Raw genomic sequence first — 19,181 nt, forward strand, 5'->3', positions numbered from 1 at the left:
TGATGGTTTGGCCTCAGTCTTTCTCTGATTTGACCACTAGATAATTTTTCTGTTCCTTTTCTCTGAATGTTACCAGGATACTCAATCACTGATTGGGAGTCCCTCAACCCGTATAGCACCTCATATTATTGGAGCAGAGGATGATGATTTTGGTACTGAACATGAACAGGTGATGACATTTTTTTTTGTAAAACAAATTATTGGTTTTCTGAGATGTTTGGTTTGTTACAAAATGAACACTTTCTGGAGACTGAAATTATATTTGTAAGGATTTGAAGCTGAATCTTAGAACTAAGGTTTTGGTTAATTGCTTAGATTAATTGCTTATTTTAGCTTTGAAAATAGAAATGACTTTGCTTTTAAAGCTGATAAAAAGTCATTGATGTATACCTAAGTATTTCATTTTTTGGAGGGGAGTGGGTATTATTATAAATGTTTTTTTTTTAATTTCAATTTCCATTTGTTTATTCATGGTATATAGGAATATGATTGGCTTGATTCTTATCCTCATTTCCCATGATCTTGCTAATAAGCTCACTACTTCTGGGAGCTTTTTGATATAATTTTTTAGGATCTTCTACATAGACAACTATGTTTTTATTCCTTGTTCTTACCTTTATTGCACTGGTTAGGACTTCTAGTACAAAGTTGTGGTAAGACAGGATGTCCTGGCCTTGTTCCAGATCTTAGGGAGAAAGCATTCACTCTTTTATTATTAAGCATAATGTTAGCCACAGGTTTTTTGTAGATAGTTTGTATTAGGTAAAGGAAGTTGCTTTGCATTCCTAGTGTGCTGAGAATTTTTATCATGAATGTGGATTTTGTTGAATAATTGAGATGATCACGTAGTTTTTTAAATTTAGTCTCTTAATGTAAATTACATTGATTGATGTTAGTACGTTGAACCAGCTTTGCATTCCTAGGATAAACCCCAGTTGGTTATAATATATTTTCTTTTTTATGTATTGCTTGAATTCAATTTGCTGATGATTTTTACATCTGTGTTTATGGGGGATATTGGTCTTTAGTTTTCTTTTTTGGTAACATCTTTGTCTAGTGTTTTTTTAATTCTTTTTTGAGGAAGATTAGCCCCGAGCTAACGTCCGCCACCAATCCTCCTCTTTTTGCTGAGGAAGATTGGTCCCAGGGGCCGGCCCTGTGGCCAAGTGGTTAAGTTCGCGTGCTCCAGCTTTGGCAGCCCTGGGTTTCACCAGTTTGGATCCTGGGCATGGACATGGCAGTGCTCATGAAGCCATGCTGAGGCAGTGTCCCACATAGCACAACCAGAAGGACCTACAACTAGAATATACAACCATGTACTGGGGTGTTTTGGGGAGGAGAAGAAGAAGAAGAAGAAGGAGAAAAAAGATTGGCAACAGATGTTAACTCTTTAAAAAAAGATTGGCACCTGAGCTAACATCCATGTCCATCTTCCTCTATTCTGTATGTGAGACACCTGACTCTGCATGGCCTGATAGCGGTACGTATGTCCGTGCCTGGAATCTGAACTGGCAAACCCTGGGCCACTGAAGTGGGGTGCGCAAACTTAACCAGTACACCACCAGGCTGGCCCCAGTCTGTCTAGTTTTGATAGTTTGTTAATAATGCTGTCCTCTTAGAATGAGTTGAGAAGTGTTCTCTTGTATTTTCTGAAATAGATTGTGTAGAATTGGTATTATTTATTTAGATTAACTCTCTTCCCTACTTTTATTTAAGTGTGTAAAAGATTATATGGAAATTGGGATTCGAGGTTATCTTAAGTTTAGTAACTATACTGTTTTCTGTGTTCAGTGTAGTTAGGGAATATACAAGTATTCTAGGAGTTGCCTTACTTAAAATCATGCAACTCCATTTCCTGCCACCATTTCTGCAATTAGTCTGAAAGAAAAGTAAGGCAGTTATTTCATTATGAGGCAAAAAGCCTGCCTTTACATTTTTAGAATTTTTGTTTAACTGTTTTATATACCGATTTGTAGACATCTGATCTCTTTGATAATCATCTTCTAAACTTGCATTCTTCCAAGATGGTCTTTCTTCCAACTTATCCTCAAGAGATTACTAATTTTCAGCGGGAGAGCTTCCATAGCCTATTGCTAATAAATTCTAGTGAAATTTTTTTCCCTTTTTTTGGTGAGGAAGATTGGCCCTGAGCTAACATCTGTTGCCAATCCTCCTCTTTTTGCTTGAGGAAGATTGTCACTGAGCTAACATCTGTGCCTGTCTTCCTCTATTTTCTATGTGAGGTGCCACCACAACATGGCTTGATGAGTGGTTTGTAGGTCTGTGCCTGGGATCTGAACCCACAAACCCCAGGCTGCCAAAGCTGAGCACGTGAACTTAACCACTACACCACTGGGCCAGCCCTCTAGTGAAATTTTTAAAATCTCAAATTTTTTTAGGATAAAATCAAAATGAAATTTGGATAGTTATGTTTTAGGTGAGCTTACATTACATTTTGCATTTTTGTGTTGGAGTTATTGATGTATAATTATTTCTTTTCTAGATCAATGGGCAATGTAGCTGTTTCCAGAGCATTGAACTGCTAAAATCTCGCCCTGCTCACTTGGCTGTTTTCTTACACCATGTGGTTTCACAGTTTGACCCTGCAACATTGGTAATATATTTTCTGATTTGGCCAATTGAAAGCTCTTACACTGATTCCTATACCATAAAACTTTTTCATTTTGGCAAGATGAGTGGACAGACTTATTTCAGTTTTCTAAACACACAAGGATAGATGTGAAAGGTATTTAAAATGTTACTAATTTATTTTTTTAAAGACTTGGGTATATAATAATTACTACATTGTTTATGGTGATCTACTTCTTCCAAACGTTCCCACTCAAGAAGGATTTAGCAGATTACATTTTTCATGATTTGTCTCTTTCTCTTTTCCATTTCCTTCTCTACTACAGCTCTGTTATCTCTACTCAGACCTGTATAAACAGACCAATTCCAAGGAGACTCGTCGTGTCTTCCTTGAGTTTCATCAGTTCTTCCTGGATCGATCTGCAGTAAGTTACCAAGTTAATATACAGTCCTTGCTTTAGTACATTGAATTATTGGCCCCTTGCTTTCAGTCTTCCCTCCCATGTTTTTGGACTTTATTGTGCTTTCTGACTTCTATATTACGTCTCACTTAGTGATTACTCTTGACTGTTGTTTTTTATCATTTCTAAATTAGTTGTAGGCATATGAATTCTCATAGTAGGTTTTAAGGGATTTGTATGTATATTTTGGTTTATACATGTGCATAATTAGGATGAGAGTGAAAAGAGAAGACAAATGATACATGTATATATAAAAATCAGGATCCAAGGGATAATACTTTTGCATAATTGAACTCTGGTTGGCCTCTTTGAAGTTCAGAGGCACAAGTGTAACTGAAAAGTGGTGGAAAAGATCTTACATGAATGATAATAGTGTTTTATTTTACAAATAGAAATCTTAATAAGGTTTTTACACTAATAAGCTTTGTTACTAACCTTACTATAGGGTAGTAACGGGGAGCCCTGATGCTTCCTGAGTCATCAGCTGCATGTCCCTGACGTGCTCACATTTGTGGTTCTCTTAGATGCCCGTCCACACCTCCCCTTTCCTAAAGCCTCCATCACTCCCTCTCCTGTCCTTTTCCCAGCTGATGACCTTGCTGTTCCTTTGAGAAATTTAACGTACACAGAAGAGAACTTCTAGCAGATTTATCTCCTACATCCACCATCCCATATGCTCTGCCCTTTCTCCTGATGCTGTGAAGGGATTGTCCTGGCTTTTTCCTGAGGCCAGCTCTTCTCTTTCCCCACGTGCTATTTCCTTATCCTCCCTCAAAGACCTTATTCTAGCAATTACCCCTCTTCTCTCCTGCAGCATCAGCTTTTTGTTTTCTAGAATCATTCACATTAGCATGCAAACATTGTTACTTCTTCTGTCTTAAACCCAACAAACACGCACAGACACATTCTGGCTCCCCTGCTCCCTGTAGCTCTCACCCCATTTTCTCTGTATTCCTTTACAGAGTTGCTTACGCACCTGCATATTGCGGAAGACAATGACCTTCTCAATGAGGCCTTCACTAACCAACCTACTTAAAATTTTCTCCCCGTCACTTTCTGTCACCTTTCCTGTGTTATTTTTGTCCATAGAACTTCTATTTTATTTATTTGTTTGTTCATATTCCCACTCTTATGCCCTAAACATAAGCTCCATTAGGGCAGATATTCTTGTTCTGTTTATTCACCGATGTTTCCCCAACACCAAATAGATCTTGGCACAGAGTGGCCACTTGGATATTTATTGAATGAATTAATTAGGGTTCTGATTATACTGCCGTTGTTTAATGATGTTAAGATAATTTGCCTCCATGATGAAATGGCAGTATATTGAAGTATATTTGAATCTCACAATTATTAAGAGAGCTCCATGCTCAGTCAAAACTTTATATTTTGCTGCTCATAATTTATAGTTTATCAACGTAAAAGTGTAAGAACCTTGATAGATTTGCTAATTATTATTTTATGCCACAGGTGGTATTTATTTCAAATAAATACCTACATACGGAAATGAACATTTAGGTACTTCTTTGCATTTGTGCTAGAAGTACTTTTAGGAAAGTTGATTTGAGCTACTGTGCAGCAGCTTCAGTTAAAGAGGAAGCTTTCAGATCCATTTCACTGTTCTTCAAATGAATATTAGAGATGTCATAATTTTTAGCATTGGCTTATTTTCAAGTGTAAAACCTTAGATCTTAGAGGAATTGTTCAAATTCTGGAAGTGTATGACTTAAGTAGGTATACAATACAAAGTAAACATGCAGAAGTTAAGATAGTTCCTCTAAATGCAAAATAATGTTTTTTTCCCAAAACATTTCCCAAAGTGACAGGAGGGAGAACACAACTATCTGGTAATGGGACCAGAAACTAAGTTATTATGGGAAAAATCCTACCTAAGAAGAAGTAAATTTTGTGACACAGTCACCTTAGTTAGTTTAATAGTAGAAACTACAGATGGTTACTGGAGGTTTGAGTCTATGAAGCCTCCGCATTGGCCTCCAGTGCCTTCTCATTGGGAGTGTGTGTGCCTGTTGTGAGGCTGTTTCACTTCACATAGGAAAATGGTTGGGAATATCATGGTGTGTAGTGTGAGTATCTCAAATATAGCAGATAAAAATCATGGTTATAGATGAGTACATTTTTCACATGATAGTAGACACATATTTCACGTTTTACCTAAGTTGATTTAAATCATGTATAACTGATTATATTAACCAGTGATTCTAGAAAACCAAAGCCAATGCTCATTCATTCTGGAAAGCCAAAGCCAAAAGGAATAAGTAAGGCACAGAGCATTCAGTCGTCTAGTAAAATGATTGTAGCTATTTCCTTTGTAACATGATCCTTCGGAAAAGGGCTTATATTCAAGTTTAGACAATAGAACATTCCAGAGTTGTGAGATTTGCATGGGTGGAACCCAATAAATGAACTTATACATGAGTATGCTTATAAAAATAGGTATCCAAGTTGTATCTCTTTTTATGCAAGTACTTGTATATGTCTTGAAAAGTCCTTAGTGCTGTTTCACTCTTTGTTTGCATTTTTGTTTTAGCACCTGAAAGTTTCTGTTCCTGATGAAATATCAGTAGATCTAGGTAAGTTTGAAGCACCAATATCCTGGAGAATTACATCTCTAGATACATAGCTGAGCTCAGCTCTAAAGGTTTGGTCTGTCACATGGTGACTAGTAGGTCATCTGAATCACAGCAGAAAGAGAGTCTGTAGTACATTAAGGGTAAATGAAATCTGAATTCTGAGATAAAATACATAAACTACGTTAAAGAACTTTTCTTTGTCTTACTGTAAGTTTGTACCAAATATCATTGATATGTTGCCAGTTATGGTGTGCAGAGTATACCTTTAGGTCAAATAATTCCTTTCCTTTTTTTTATACAGACAAAAGAAGACCTGAGCTTATTCCTGAGGATCTACATCGCCACTATATCCAAACTATGCAAGAAAAAGTCCATCCAGAAGTTCAGAGGCACTTGGAAGATTTTCGGTAAATTTGGTGGTAGATATAAGCTGATATGGTCATTCTGAATTAATTTTCTTATTAGGTTGGGAAAGGTTGCACGTTAAATCCTTGGCTTAGCATGTGGTCTCTATCACTCCTACTAAAACATCATGAGCATCTGGAGTCAAAGGGTTGGAGTGGTACTGAGAGGTCCGTAAGTCCCGATTCCATACGCTTTTAGGATCTGAGCTCAGTCCTATGTCTATGCTGAGTGTGTTCCTTCAAGATAATGTGTTCTGTTGAGTGATTGCCTCTAGAATTTTTTTCCTCTGGTGTCCTAGGTTACATGGGCCCCAAAATAGAAAACTGTGACATTTTGCCTGTTGCTAGAAACTCACAGCTATGGAAACTCTGATGAAACATCTCCAGAGGGAGACAGTTTTTCTCTAGGCTACCTCAGGAAATTTCTCCCATTCCCTTTAGGCAGAAACGTAGCATGGGGCTGACCTTGGCTGAAAGTGAACTGACTAAACTTGATGCAGAGCGAGACAAGGACCGGGTAACTTTGGAGAAGGAACGGGCATGTGCAGAGCAGATTGTTGCCAAAATTGAAGAAGTGCTGTAAGTAATAAAAGTATCTGTAGACGTGCCCTCTCTACTGAGACATTAGTATGTTTAAAGTACACTTTGATCAAATTGAGAAGGGGTGTCAGATTGTGTATGTGGAGCTCTTTAGTGTGTCATAATACTTGAGAAACTGGAATTTTTTATTTTTGCTGATATTTTGGATAAAGTTCTTATATTTCTTTTAATGGGTATTGGTAAAATGAATGACTATAAAATTTCTAATTGATTAAAAACAGGTTGAATAATTAGTTTCGGTTCACAGGTTTTGGAAATATTTCTTGTTATAAAACATTTGTAATTGATGACATGAGTGTGAAAAGCATGTAGTTCCTTTGGGGGTTAGTGGGTTTTGGTATTTTATTCCAGGTGACAGGTTTAGGATGGGGCCCAAAGCATTTGGTTCCCTTCTGCTGTTTCAGGTATCTGAGTTTAATAGCAGCTCTTTTATTAAACTTCAATATTTCATTTTTAAATGTTTTTATTTTTAGGATGACTGCTCAGGCTGTAGAAGAAGATAAGAGGTAATAGAATTATTTTTTCCTAGAATTTTAAGAAAGAAAGAAACTATGTTTTCTCCTGTCGGTCCTAAATTATGATTTTTTTCTTTTAACTTAAAAATGTAGACTAACTCCCTCTGGTGGGCTGTATTTTATTTGAGGAATATTCTAGTGTCTTGACTAGAATCTTTCTCTTTGCAGTGAATAGATAGTTCCTTATTTTTTTACTTGATGAATTATAGTTCTAAGAATTTCAACATTGGAGTTTTGGGAGTCGTTTGATATCTTCATTCCACCCACCCTCCCTTCTCAGAAGTGTCATTTTACTTAATCTTTTCTCCTCCAGTTCAACAATGCAGTATGTTATTCTCATGTACATGAAGCATTTGGGAGTAAAAGTGAAAGAACCTCGAAATTTGGAGCACAAGCGGGGTCGGATTGGATTCCTTCCAAAAATCAAGGTAGAGCTGGCATAGCAGCGGCGGGTACAGGGCTCTGTGCTGCTTTACGTTTGGGTGCAGTGCTTTCCTCCCTCTCAGTACTTGCTTCCCTGTTCTCAAGAAATGCAGAATCTAGTGAGAAATCTAGACGTATAAACTACTGTTAGACAATGTGAAAATAGCGGTTTATGTAGAGTGCCATCTCCGACTCTGTGATGGCCTTACACTTTTCCTTTTATGGTAGCTTTCACAGTTTGTAGTTATTTGTTTTTGTTTAATTTTGGTTAGATTGTGAAGCTCTATGAGGGCAAGGACCTCCTTCATCATTGTATCTCCAGCTTTTAGCGTAGTGCTTTCACATGTTATGAGCTTAGTAAATATTTGTTCAACAGATGAATGAATTGCTTAGAACAAGCTCCTAGTAAATGTTATAAAACTCCCTTTTTACTTTCCAAAATTGTCAGCTCTAAAGGGTTTGAAAAGACGCCTTGAGTTTGACGTATGCACAGTACTGGGTGCCAGCCTCTAAATGAGTACTGTGTGTCTGTGTGTCTTTCATTTACACTTAACCAATTCCTTTCAACTGACCGTTAGAATTGCATTTCTATGTTTGAAAAAAACAAAAGAAATCTACTCTGTTATCTCTCTCTTATCTCTTTGATTGTACCTCAACTCTAGCAAAGTATGAAGAAAGATAGGGAAGGCGAAGAAAAAGGGAAGCGAAGAGGATTCCCTAGCATCCTGGGACCTCCGAGGAGACCAAGCCGTCATGACAACAGTGCAAGTATGTTGAGTTTGAAATGCTGCATTCCCACCATTCCGTGCTGACTTTATGTGGGTGGCTCATTTAGCTAGAATGAATTTTGGAGAAAAGTGTTCTTGAAATGATTCCAATGAACTTCCAGTGTGCCTTGTTTCCATTCAGTGTTATTTCTGAACTAAATACCCTCATGTGGCTACGTAAGTGTTACAAACATCTTCTTTAATGGCAGTAGAGAATTCTATCAGTTGTCCATAACATATCTTTCTTACCCGTTCTGATTTTGTTTGCATTCAAGTTCTGATTGTTAAATTAAAAAAAAAAGTGTATAAATACCTCCACCATAATTTGTTTAATCTTTTGTACAAATGTTACTCTCACACTCCATACTTCTGCAATTTTTCCACCTCTCCATTGTGCTTTATTTCCTGATCTCACTCCACCCTCAGGCCTAATTGGGAGAGATCAGCTCACTAGAGAGGGCTGCAGGAGAAATAGGGATAGTGGTACTATGGGGAGGGAAACTAGGTTATGTAGTGGTCCTCAACTTGGGCAGTACCACATTTGAAAATACTGACGTGGTTGGAGTGGTGATGGTGTTGTGATAGAGTGGTACTGACTGTCTCACACATTGAAGAATTCTTAAATACCAGTAGTGCCCATTGTTGAGAAACACTGAGAAGACGAAGGAAATTTTTGGAGAAGAGGTTGAGGAGAATGGAGCATTTCACACATGCTCACCATGAGTTCCAAGGGATACAGAAGAAGAATTTTAGGAATTATAGGAGGAAGAGTTTTAGGATTAGGGATGTACAAAGCTGTGTGAGGGATGTATGAGGAATCATGACCTGAGGGTCTTGAGCTTCTCATGGTGACTGATGTGAACTGGGATAATGAGCAGGATAGGGATAAGTCTGGAGTGTCTCTGAGGCATATTGTGATGAAGAAGTTGTGAGTGTTGGGGAGATGTGGGGTAGGGGCTTGCTAAGAGCTCACAGAGCTACAAGGCTTCATCTTCACTGTTACAAACGACTCCAGCTCCATATGCACCTATCTCAGTCTCTCAGTGTTCCCTCTTCCCCACCCACCATTGCTCTCCTTGTCTTCTCTCATGACCCTTCTTCATCTACCTCTTCTCTCCCCTCATCTTCTACCATCTCCCTCCTTTTTCTCTTCATCCTTCCTCCACCTTCCTCTGTCTTTCTCTCTCTCTTTCTTTCTCCTCCAACTCTCTCCCTCTCTTTCCTTCTTTCCTTCCTTCCTTCCTCTCTCCCGCCAACCCTCTTTCTTTCTATCTGTCCCTCACTTTGTGTAATAATTCAACTTACATTTTTTTAGAGCCCACCATATTTCAGACATTTTTCCAGATCCTTACATCATCTTTTTTTTTTAAGCTGTTTTGCAACACAAATTGTTAACCATTGCTTCGTGTTCAGTTGGCAGAGCCATGGAACTACAGAAGCAGCGCCACCCTAAGCACTTATCCACACCCTCATCCGTGAGTCCTGAACCTCAAGACCCTGCTAAGTTGCGCCAGAGTGGCTTAGCAAGTGAAGGAGCAGACGCTGGATACCTGCCAGCCAATTCCACGTCGTCTGTGGTTTCAGGGGCCACTCTTTCCCAGGAAGGAGGGAAAGAAAATGATACTGGTGAGCTAATGCTGTAGTTCAACTTAACTAATATCAAGATTTTAAAACAATCACATTAACTAGGAATTTAGAGGTATATTATTTTAATCAAGACTGAATCCCAGTTTAATTTAGTTTTAACATTTTAGTATTCTACAACCACTGACAAATCTATGCTGAATGACAATTTTGAGTTCTTATCCATTCATAAAGTAAGTATTGAACTCTCTGTCAGGCATTAGCTTTGTACCAGATGTTAGCAGACATAGATTCTTGCCCCATGCGCTCAGTCTCCTGGGGAGATAGTCACACAAATAAAAAATTCAAATTGTGCTGAGTCCAGTAGAGGAAAAGGAAAGGAAGTGTTGAGAGGACTGGTCAGTAGTTAGAGGCAGATCTTGGGGGCGTCTAAGGAAGACTTTTTAAAAAAAAATTCTGAAATACTGTAGATTTCTTTTAAATGCTAAGGGGAAGCCAATTGAGAGGAAGAGGTTGAAGATGCAGGAGATAGACTGTATAACCAATAGAACATAACTTCAAGAAGGAGAGAGGAGATGAGATGCAGACTGTATGTGAAGGGTAAGGTTATTAACTGAGAGAGAGTTTAGTGAGAAGGGCAAGGAGATTTGAAGAGTAAAGAAAGATATGAAGTAATTGTAGATAATTGGGGAAAGAGATTTTTGCCATATTTCTTCATACTTGTTATAATGGGATTCTTAAGCAACTGAACTGGGAGAATAGGTGGTTTTACTTGGAGGAGGGAATGCCTATCCATATTAGTGATTTTGGAAGCAATTCAATTTCTGACATGGAAAGATCAAGGATAAAGCTGTGGGAGTGGTCACTGAGGTGGCGTAGAGGAGGTTACTAGAAATGAAGAAGGTAAGGAACCAAGGAGCCAGGAGTTTTAATACCTTAATAATATCCATGGGTTTTGAGGTCACCTCATGTGACATTAGCATGGAGAGGAAAACAGCCAGCAGTGAAAGGTTCAGTGTTGCTAGATGATTGTTGTGAGGAGGGAGAATATGTGATAATACTCAGAGAGTGAGAGCCTCAGTGGAGCAGGGGATTTTATAAGAAGACAAGATAATGACCTAAAAGTAGTATTGAGGAGCAAGAAGGATGTGCATCTCCTCTGTACCCTGAAGTACACAGTGTAGGACAGAAAGATCAGTTTCTATTTAAGAGGGCTATAGCAGAACAGGTAATCCCCATGGGATAGACAGGTTTTTGTTTAAGACAAAGAAGTAGGGGTGACATTTGTAGAAACGTCTGGAGATTCTTGTCTTATATGGAATTCTGAAGATGTTGGATTGGGTACATGAATTAATTCATGGTTCCCATGGCTCATTGAAATAGAAACATGGTAGGTAAGAAATAAACAAAAGCCATAAAGAGAAAGGAAGTTGAGGAAGAGAAGATGTTATCAATGAATAAGAGATTGCAACAAATTTTTGGAAGATTGAAAGTGGACAAGAAAGGTTTGATAGTTAAAACAACATAAAGGAAGCTGGAACCCATAATTTGTGTAAGGAATCCAAGGTGGGGGCAGTCTCCCCATTAGAACTCTGGGGAGATTTTGGGCTCAGAGTTGGCCTGTGTTACAGAGTGCACGAATAAGAAATAAAGCTGAAAATTAGGAATTGAAGGTCTGTACTCAAAACAGTGTGTCAACAGCTTCTGGTCCTTGCATTGTGGCATGCAGGCAGTCTGCCGTTTGTGTACCAGAGGAAAACGAGTGTGTCCTCTTTTTAGAGAAGTTGAATGAATTGTGTAGGGAGAGTTAGGTCCTCCGCTATATTAGTGCCCTGGAGTCCTAACATTTGGGGGCCTAAAGCCTGACAGTAGGTACACCAAGGTCTCACTCTGCTCAGAGAGCTCCCAGCTGAAATGGACCTACTTCCATCTAGCAATGAAAGAAAGCCAAATGAGCGACCTGGTCTTGCATTCTTAAATATGAACAGCATTACTCACTCTTCGCAAAATTTGCTTATTAGAGTTAAAAGCTAAGAAAATGCATAAAGCTAAGCATATTAATGACACACAAAAGAGAATATATAAACAACAGAAAAACTGTCCCTAGCAGAAAACAGTAATTTAGGTAATAGACAAGAACCTTAAAAAATACCTCTAGGGCCAGCCCAGTGGCGCAGCAGTTAAGTTCGCGTGTTCCACTGTAGTGGCCCAGGGTTCGCCAGTTCAGATCCTGGGTTCAGGTAGGTACACTGCTTGTCAAACCATGCTGTGGCAGGTGTCCCACATATAAAGAAGAAGGAGATGGGTACATGTTCCATGTGGATGCATGTTAGCTCAGGGCCAATCTTCCTCCAAAAAAAAAAAAAGAAAGAAAGAAAAAATACCTCTAAATTAGATAGTATACTTGGGAAAATGAAAGACGTTATCATATCTATAAAACAAGAATAGGATGCTATGAAAAAGAAGCATTCAGAGACCAAAAAACATTTTAATGTAACTGTTACATACAATACAATAGCTATTGTATTAGTTATCAATTACTTTGTGGTAAATTACCCTAAAACTTAATGGCTTAACACAAAAAATATTATCTCACATTGTTTGGTGGGTGAGGAACTTGAGAGCAGGTTAGCTGGGCAGTTCTGGCTTGAGCTCTTTCATAAGTTGCAGTCAAGATGTCAGCCGATCATCTGAAAGCTCACCTGGGGTCAGGAGACCTGCTTCTGTGCTCGTGTAGGTGGCTGGTGGCAGGAGGACTTAGTTCCTTCCTGGAGGCCTCAGCTCCTCACCTCATGGGCTTATCCGTAGAACTGCCTGAGTGTTCCATGACATGGTAGCTGACTTTCCCTGAGTGATCCAAAAGAGAGAGCAAGAAAGAAGCCTCAGTGTCTTTTATGACTTAGTCTCTGTGGGTGTACCCGGTCGCTTCAGCCAGTCAGAAGCAAGTCACTAAACCTCACCCACACTCAAGAAGAGGAGAATTAGGCTCACCCCTGAACGGAGGAATATCAAAGAATTTGTGGACATGTTGTCAAACTACCACAGCTACCAATAATTAAAAAAAAAGAGTAGTCCCCAAAAATAAAGGAAATATTTCAAAATGTGTATCAGAAATATTAGGAGATAGAAATTGGAGAGAGACGAATTATGTAGAGAACCACTACAGAGGTGCAACGTTTGTTTCTTTGACAAAATATCTGCAGAGGACACGAGGAGAGGCAGTTAGAGAAATGGCAGAAGAAAGCTTCCAGAGTTAAAAAAGAATACATGTAATAATAATAATAAAAAGATCTATACCTAAAATGTCTTTGGAAATTTCAGTGCAGTAGAGATAAAGAAAAAGAATCTTAAAAACTTTTAAGAGGAAGAAAATGGGGATTATGTTCTTGTTAGAACACTAGGTGCCAGAATACAAAGGAGCGATGCCTTTAACTGCTGAAAGAAAATGGTAGTGAGCTTAGAATTCTGTATCTATCCAAACTATCAAAGATGAAGAAAGATGTAAAGACATTTTTTGATATGCTAGGTTTCAGAATTTAACTAAAATGTGCCTTTTCCTTGAACATTATTTGAAGATACACACTCCAGAAAACTGAGAGGAAAAATTAAGAACAAAAATGTCGTGGGATCCAGGAAGCAGGGGAAACAACCTGGGAAAGTGGTGAAGGGCAGTTGTAGGATGATAGTTGTGTCACAGGCCAAGGGAGCAGCTGCTCCAGATTGGAACCCAGGAACATAGTGGGTAAGAAAAAGGGAAGTTTTAAGCAGTTGATAGTATGATGCAGCGGCTGAAAAAATTTGAGACTCAATAAAGTAATTGATGGAATATATGACTTTAATGTAATAAACATTCTATTTCAAGTGGCCCAGGAGTTGCGTCATTGGACTAGTAGAAAAGAAAACATAATCCTAACTAACATACCTCTTAACCTAGCAAGAATAATATGTTTATGTGTGTTGTACATTGTACATGACAGTATGTGTATTGTCACAATAATGTAAGCATTCTATTGGTTTTCAGACTTTTAGAGTCAACCTAATAGTCAGAGAACAGAATATTTAGTTACAGCTGTAGATCAGAATGGAAATATAAAACATCCTCTTAATGATATGAGTCAACGTGTAGTTGAAAGAAATGAAAGGTAGAAGTAAAGAAATATAATTAAAGGGAAGGATATGGACACTAAATACCTAATTTGATGTAGAAGAGAGTTAACACAGTAACTCCTTGATGAAACAAAAATACAGATATAATTCTATTGTTTAAACTTAGGTAATAACCAGTAACCCAATTAGTAATAGTAAGATAATTATTAAACATTGGGAAGAAATGGGGGGGAAGTGAAGGTGGGAAGTATAAGTGAGCCAAATGCTCAGAGGAGGAAGAAATAGATACTACCTAAAGGTAATAAGTCAAGACAAATAAGTGGAGGTTTGTATTTTGAGGTGGACCACTGTAGTAACTAAAATTTGAAGGAAAAAGGTTGGCACTGGAGTAGAAAAGGAGAAGGTAAGATGTTTCTCCTCATCTCATGCTCTTCTGAGTGGTCGCCATGTCTTAAGAAAGCTGCTTAAAAATGATTTTCCTGTTTATTTTTAGTGTCTTTAAAATTTTTACATAGTAGAATTCTGGTTCTAGCTAACATGCAGTTGTTTAAATAAGAATGTGGCTATGGATTAGGTTGAAGCTCTTTTGAGGACTAATTTTTTTGTAATCATTGTCTTTATTAAGTATTAACACCATGTGAATGTCTGACTTTTGTCTTTTCAGGATCAAAACAAGTTGGAGAAACCCCCACATCTGGAGACTCCTTAGACGGCACACCTCGTACTCCCAATACCATCTTTGATTTCCCACCTCCTCCATTAGACCAAGTGCAGGAGGAGGAATGGGAAGTAGAAAGGTAATTCAGTCATATCTTAGGGGGTTTAGGACATGGCTTAAAGTTTTTGATTGTATAGGATTCCTATACTTTGTAGCGTTTTTTTTTCCATATGTGATTTTTTGGGGGAAAGAACTAGAACTTATTGGTAGTAAATGTTAGATAGGTACTGAAATGTTTTTCAGTTTGTTTGATATTAAATCATTACAGTGTCCAGAAGAATTATCTATTAGCCACTGTAGTTTAACCCAGTTTTGAATATCTTTGGCATTAATTTCTCGATTACCATTTTGTTTTCATGTTGACTCTTTATTCTCCATTGTTTTAGGGTGACTGAACACGGGACACCAAAGCCCTTTCGAAAGTAAGTAATCCTAAAGTAGCTTTCAATAGAGGCATATTTTACGAAATATATCTTTTTTCCCTAAAGTTCTGATTTTAAAGGAAAAGAAACCCTGTACATGAATCTGTTAGATAGCATAAAAGAAAGTTTTTGGTAAACACACATGATTCAAAAGATATTTTTAGAGATGTATATAACACATGTAAGGCATCTTGTAGGCAGGGATGATGTTTCAGGCCCTGTGCTAAGAAATATTTCAGAAATCTGACTGTTTACTGTAATGTAATGACTCGCGCTATTTCCCATTGTCCACCTGAGGTCCTCAGATAGAATTCATCTTTTTTTCTTCATTAGGTTTGACAGCATAGCTTTTGGAGAAAGTCAAAGTGAGGATGAACAGTTTGAAAATGACTTAGAGACAGATCCACCCAACTGGCAACAGCTCGTTAGTCGGGAAGTGTTACTGGGACTAAAGCCTTGTGAGATCAAAAGACAGGAAGTAATTAATGGTGAGTTTAATTAGTTGTTCTTGTTCACCTTTGTTGAGTTTTATTAGAGTAAAACAAACCCCTGAGCCTTGGAGTTTGCTTCGAAATTTCTGCTAGCCTTATGCTTTAAACAAAGAGGAAATTAAACTAGGTAGATGATCCTTGAACTTTACAACTCAAAAAATGCAAATGGTTCTGTGATTCTTATTGATAATTTAAAAGGAAAGGTGTTTAGCCATCAGGATGTTTAAGATTCATAGCATTACAGATCTTAAGCTCGAAAAATCATTGAGACAACATTTGTCCCATCACTTGACTTTCAGGCTAAGTCATTTTTATGTATAGATTATAAGTGAGGAAGCTGAGGCTCAGGGTGATTGGTTGAATTAGTCAAGACTCTATAGCTGATGAGCGGTAAGGAGAACACTAGGGTCCAGGTCTTTCTTTATCGTAGTGCAGTGTTCTGTATTTTACGCTAGCATGTATGTGACAGATGTGACATGGATGCTGTACCCTCTACCATCTTTAGGATGTGATTTGAATAATTATCCTTCTTGTCTCTGATAACATTGAGACATGCTGAAATTACAAGTCTGGCCTCAGAGTTAATGATTTATAGGCAAATTAGGTAACCAAAAGTACTGTTGTTTCTGAAGAGGGCTCCATTTAAAGGCTACCTGATGTTTGGGCTTACAGTTTTCTGATGTTGTAGTTCTGATTGGTGGGTACTATTATAAAAAGACACATGGATTTTGGAGTACATTGTTAACTTTTAAGTACAAAATAGTTTTGAATGATATTTTTCATTTGCCAGTATTCAGCTCTTAGAGCCAGTTTGTAGGAGAGTTTCATGGAATCAAGAAAGTGACTTCAGAGATACTACATCCTTTCAGAACTATCAATAATTATCACATAACTCATTTGCTACTTAATTCCCGCTTACGCCTATGTTTGGTCCCATGGAATTATTCTAAGTAAGGTAACGTTTCATGTTTTTTTTTCCTGCTTAGAATTGTTCTACACTGAAAGAGCTCATGTTCGAACGCTGAAGGTTCTTGATCAGGTCTTTTATCAGCGAGTGTCCAGAGAAGGAATTCTGTCACCTTCAGAACTACGGAAAATTTTTTCAAACTTGGAAGATATTCTTCAGCTTCACAGTAAGAGAAATTGACTCTGATCTTTGTCCCTAACATTGCCAGTAGATAAAAGATTGTGAGTATGTATAGGAACCATAGCAGTAAAATCTTGTAAATGTATCCATGTTAGCATTCCTGAAATTATATAATTACATGTGAGCGCATAACATAAAGAAAGAAATGATTGGATCCTGAATATCTTCCCCCCAGAAAATGCAACAATATCTTCTGTTGTATACAGTGTTAACACAGGTCTAAGGATGTAAAGTCAATGTCTAAGTTTAAAAATATGAATATGGAAACTTCCTATCAGTTACAGTATATATGTTTTTAAAAATATATATCCCATATGGTAATATATGTGTAAATATATTTTATAAATAGTAATATGTAGTATATAATCCCAGGGTGGGATAGATTTCAGGAATTAAATTATTTTATTGTTATTTTGCTTGGAACACTTGAGTAAATATATAAAAAATTCTACCTTGCTGGCTTTCCAGGAAGGAAATTTCAGACTTTTGTAGACAGTAGTATGAGTTCCTCTTGTTGTAAGTCAGTGTTTTCTCTTTGACCCTTAATTTTAGACTTTTCTTGCATCAAGGGTGCCATCACCACCTACCAACACCTGCCCACCAAATTGATGCCTTTACTTCTTTGTAGGTGGCCCTAGGGTTCACCAGCATGTACTGACAAGTTCTGGCTTGATGATACACATTGCCTGTGAACATACACATTTTGAGAGGAACAGTGGGCAGAATCACTACTGTTTAAATTTAAGTTCATTATGAGCATGGTTATAGTGGAGTCTTGACATTAAATGCATATTTGATACACCTACACTGTATGTAATGTGCTAGTTTCCACATTGTTTTATGCGTTGGCACCTGTTTTTCAGATAGAGCTCACAGGTAGCTGGATGTGTAAAAAATTGTGTTCAGATTTATATTTAAGGAGATATTAGAAGCAGCTGCACTACTATGAAAATTCTTTTTTTGAAAATTTAGGTTCTTGGTACTACCTTTAACTCAGCCTGAAATGAGTGTATACTTAATTTTTTCTATTTTTTCCCCTCCTTAGTTGGATTGAATGAGCAAATGAAGTCTGTTCGAAAGAGGAATGAAACTTCTGTTATTGATCAGATTGGGGAAGATTTGCTGACCTGGGTAAAGAAATTTGCTGTTTCATTTTATTATTTTTATAGACACTTGATGATCAGATTAAAGGTTAAATAACTAACCTTTCCAAATATGCAAACTCATCCATTTTGCAAAGCTAGTGTAAAGATGAAGGAGTCCAAATATGTCTTCTCTTGGTTAATGTCTTCTAAGTGCTCAAACTAAGTGCTCTTTTTTCCATCAAATTAAAGATACTAGTTCTTTGTGTTTAAAGAATATGGAGTAAAACAGATGTTGATAAAAATAATTTAACTGATAGAGAATTTTAGCTATCTTCTGTTATCCAAATCTCAGAATTGTACTGTAAAACATAATTGTAGATCCAGAACTACCATCACAAAAGTAGAAAAGTAAAAATTAATCTTATTTGCAGTATAAGGAGAGTGTTCAGAGACTATAGTAGCTGTTTGTCAAATTCTGTTTATCTTTCTCTCTGACTGTCGGTGTATATGCCATAATATATACTTATGTGCCAAGTATTGTTCTTGGTGCTGGGAATTCAGTGGCAATCAAAACAGACATAGCTCCTGCCCTAGTAAAGCTTATGATCCATGGGAAACAGTCATTAGTTCTTTCAAGTGTGATGAGTGTTACAGAAAGGAGGGAGTACAGGTTTTTATGGGAAATATAGCAGGGAGATCTAAACTAGAACATACAGAAAGTCTTTCCAGGGGAAAGTGGGTTTGATCCAGACTTTTAAAGAAAGTACTGTAGTTAAGGCTATGAATACTAGTAAAGTATATAAAGTAGTTCTCAAAATCTTAACACAGGTTGAACAGGAACTGTTTAGATATGCCCACAGAAATTTACTTCACTATGTAGGCTGCTTGAGGACATGCCACAAGATTTTGGTAGTTCTACGATAATAAATATTTAAAAGATTAAATACTAGAAAGTTGACTAAAACTATCTTCAGCTTACTCCTTTCGTTGATGGTGAGATCATAGCTCAGAATCTACTAGTCTAATAGTAGATCCCCTTTTAGCTGCTTGATTCAGGGAACAGATCAAGAAATCATAATCCAGTCTCGTTTTGCGTTATTGAACTTTCCACAGCATTTTCTCCCTCGACTCGCTCTCACATGATTGTTATTCAGGAGATTCATCTTCCTTGAATAGTGCAGCTTACTCTGTGGCTGCTCTGTGCTGTGTGATTCGTGGTGTTTCTTGATCGCAGTGCAGCAATGAAAGTTATAACTGAGTTCTGTTGGCTTGGCAGC

At 37.5% G+C, this 19,181-nt stretch overlaps 1 protein-coding gene across 12 annotated transcripts in view; it reads left to right on the top strand.

The window, feature by feature from the left end:
* Positions 1-19,181, top strand: part of ARHGEF12 (Rho guanine nucleotide exchange factor 12) — a 140,950-nt gene that overhangs the window by 98,100 nt on the left and 23,669 nt on the right. For all 12 annotated transcript variants that reach the window (XM_005611644.4, XM_023645000.2, XM_070273791.1 and 9 more), the window contains 15 exons: positions 77-169; positions 2,504-2,614; positions 2,916-3,014; positions 5,599-5,641; positions 5,943-6,048; positions 6,487-6,624; positions 7,119-7,151; positions 7,474-7,588; positions 8,246-8,351; positions 9,764-9,976; positions 14,706-14,838; positions 15,146-15,181; positions 15,515-15,669; positions 16,659-16,805; positions 17,865-17,950. In XM_005611644.4, the coding sequence (XP_005611701.3) occupies positions 77-169; positions 2,504-2,614; positions 2,916-3,014; positions 5,599-5,641; positions 5,943-6,048; positions 6,487-6,624; positions 7,119-7,151; positions 7,474-7,588; positions 8,246-8,351; positions 9,764-9,976; positions 14,706-14,838; positions 15,146-15,181; positions 15,515-15,669; positions 16,659-16,805; positions 17,865-17,950 (1,614 nt within the window). The remainder of the gene's footprint in view (positions 1-76; positions 170-2,503; positions 2,615-2,915; positions 3,015-5,598; positions 5,642-5,942; positions 6,049-6,486; positions 6,625-7,118; positions 7,152-7,473; positions 7,589-8,245; positions 8,352-9,763; positions 9,977-14,705; positions 14,839-15,145; positions 15,182-15,514; positions 15,670-16,658; positions 16,806-17,864; positions 17,951-19,181) is intronic.

The sequence above is a fragment of the Equus caballus genome, chromosome 7 (genome assembly GCF_041296265.1).
Source record: "Equus caballus isolate H_3958 breed thoroughbred chromosome 7, TB-T2T, whole genome shotgun sequence".
In the NCBI taxonomy this organism is placed as follows: Eukaryota; Metazoa; Chordata; class Mammalia; order Perissodactyla; family Equidae; genus Equus; species Equus caballus.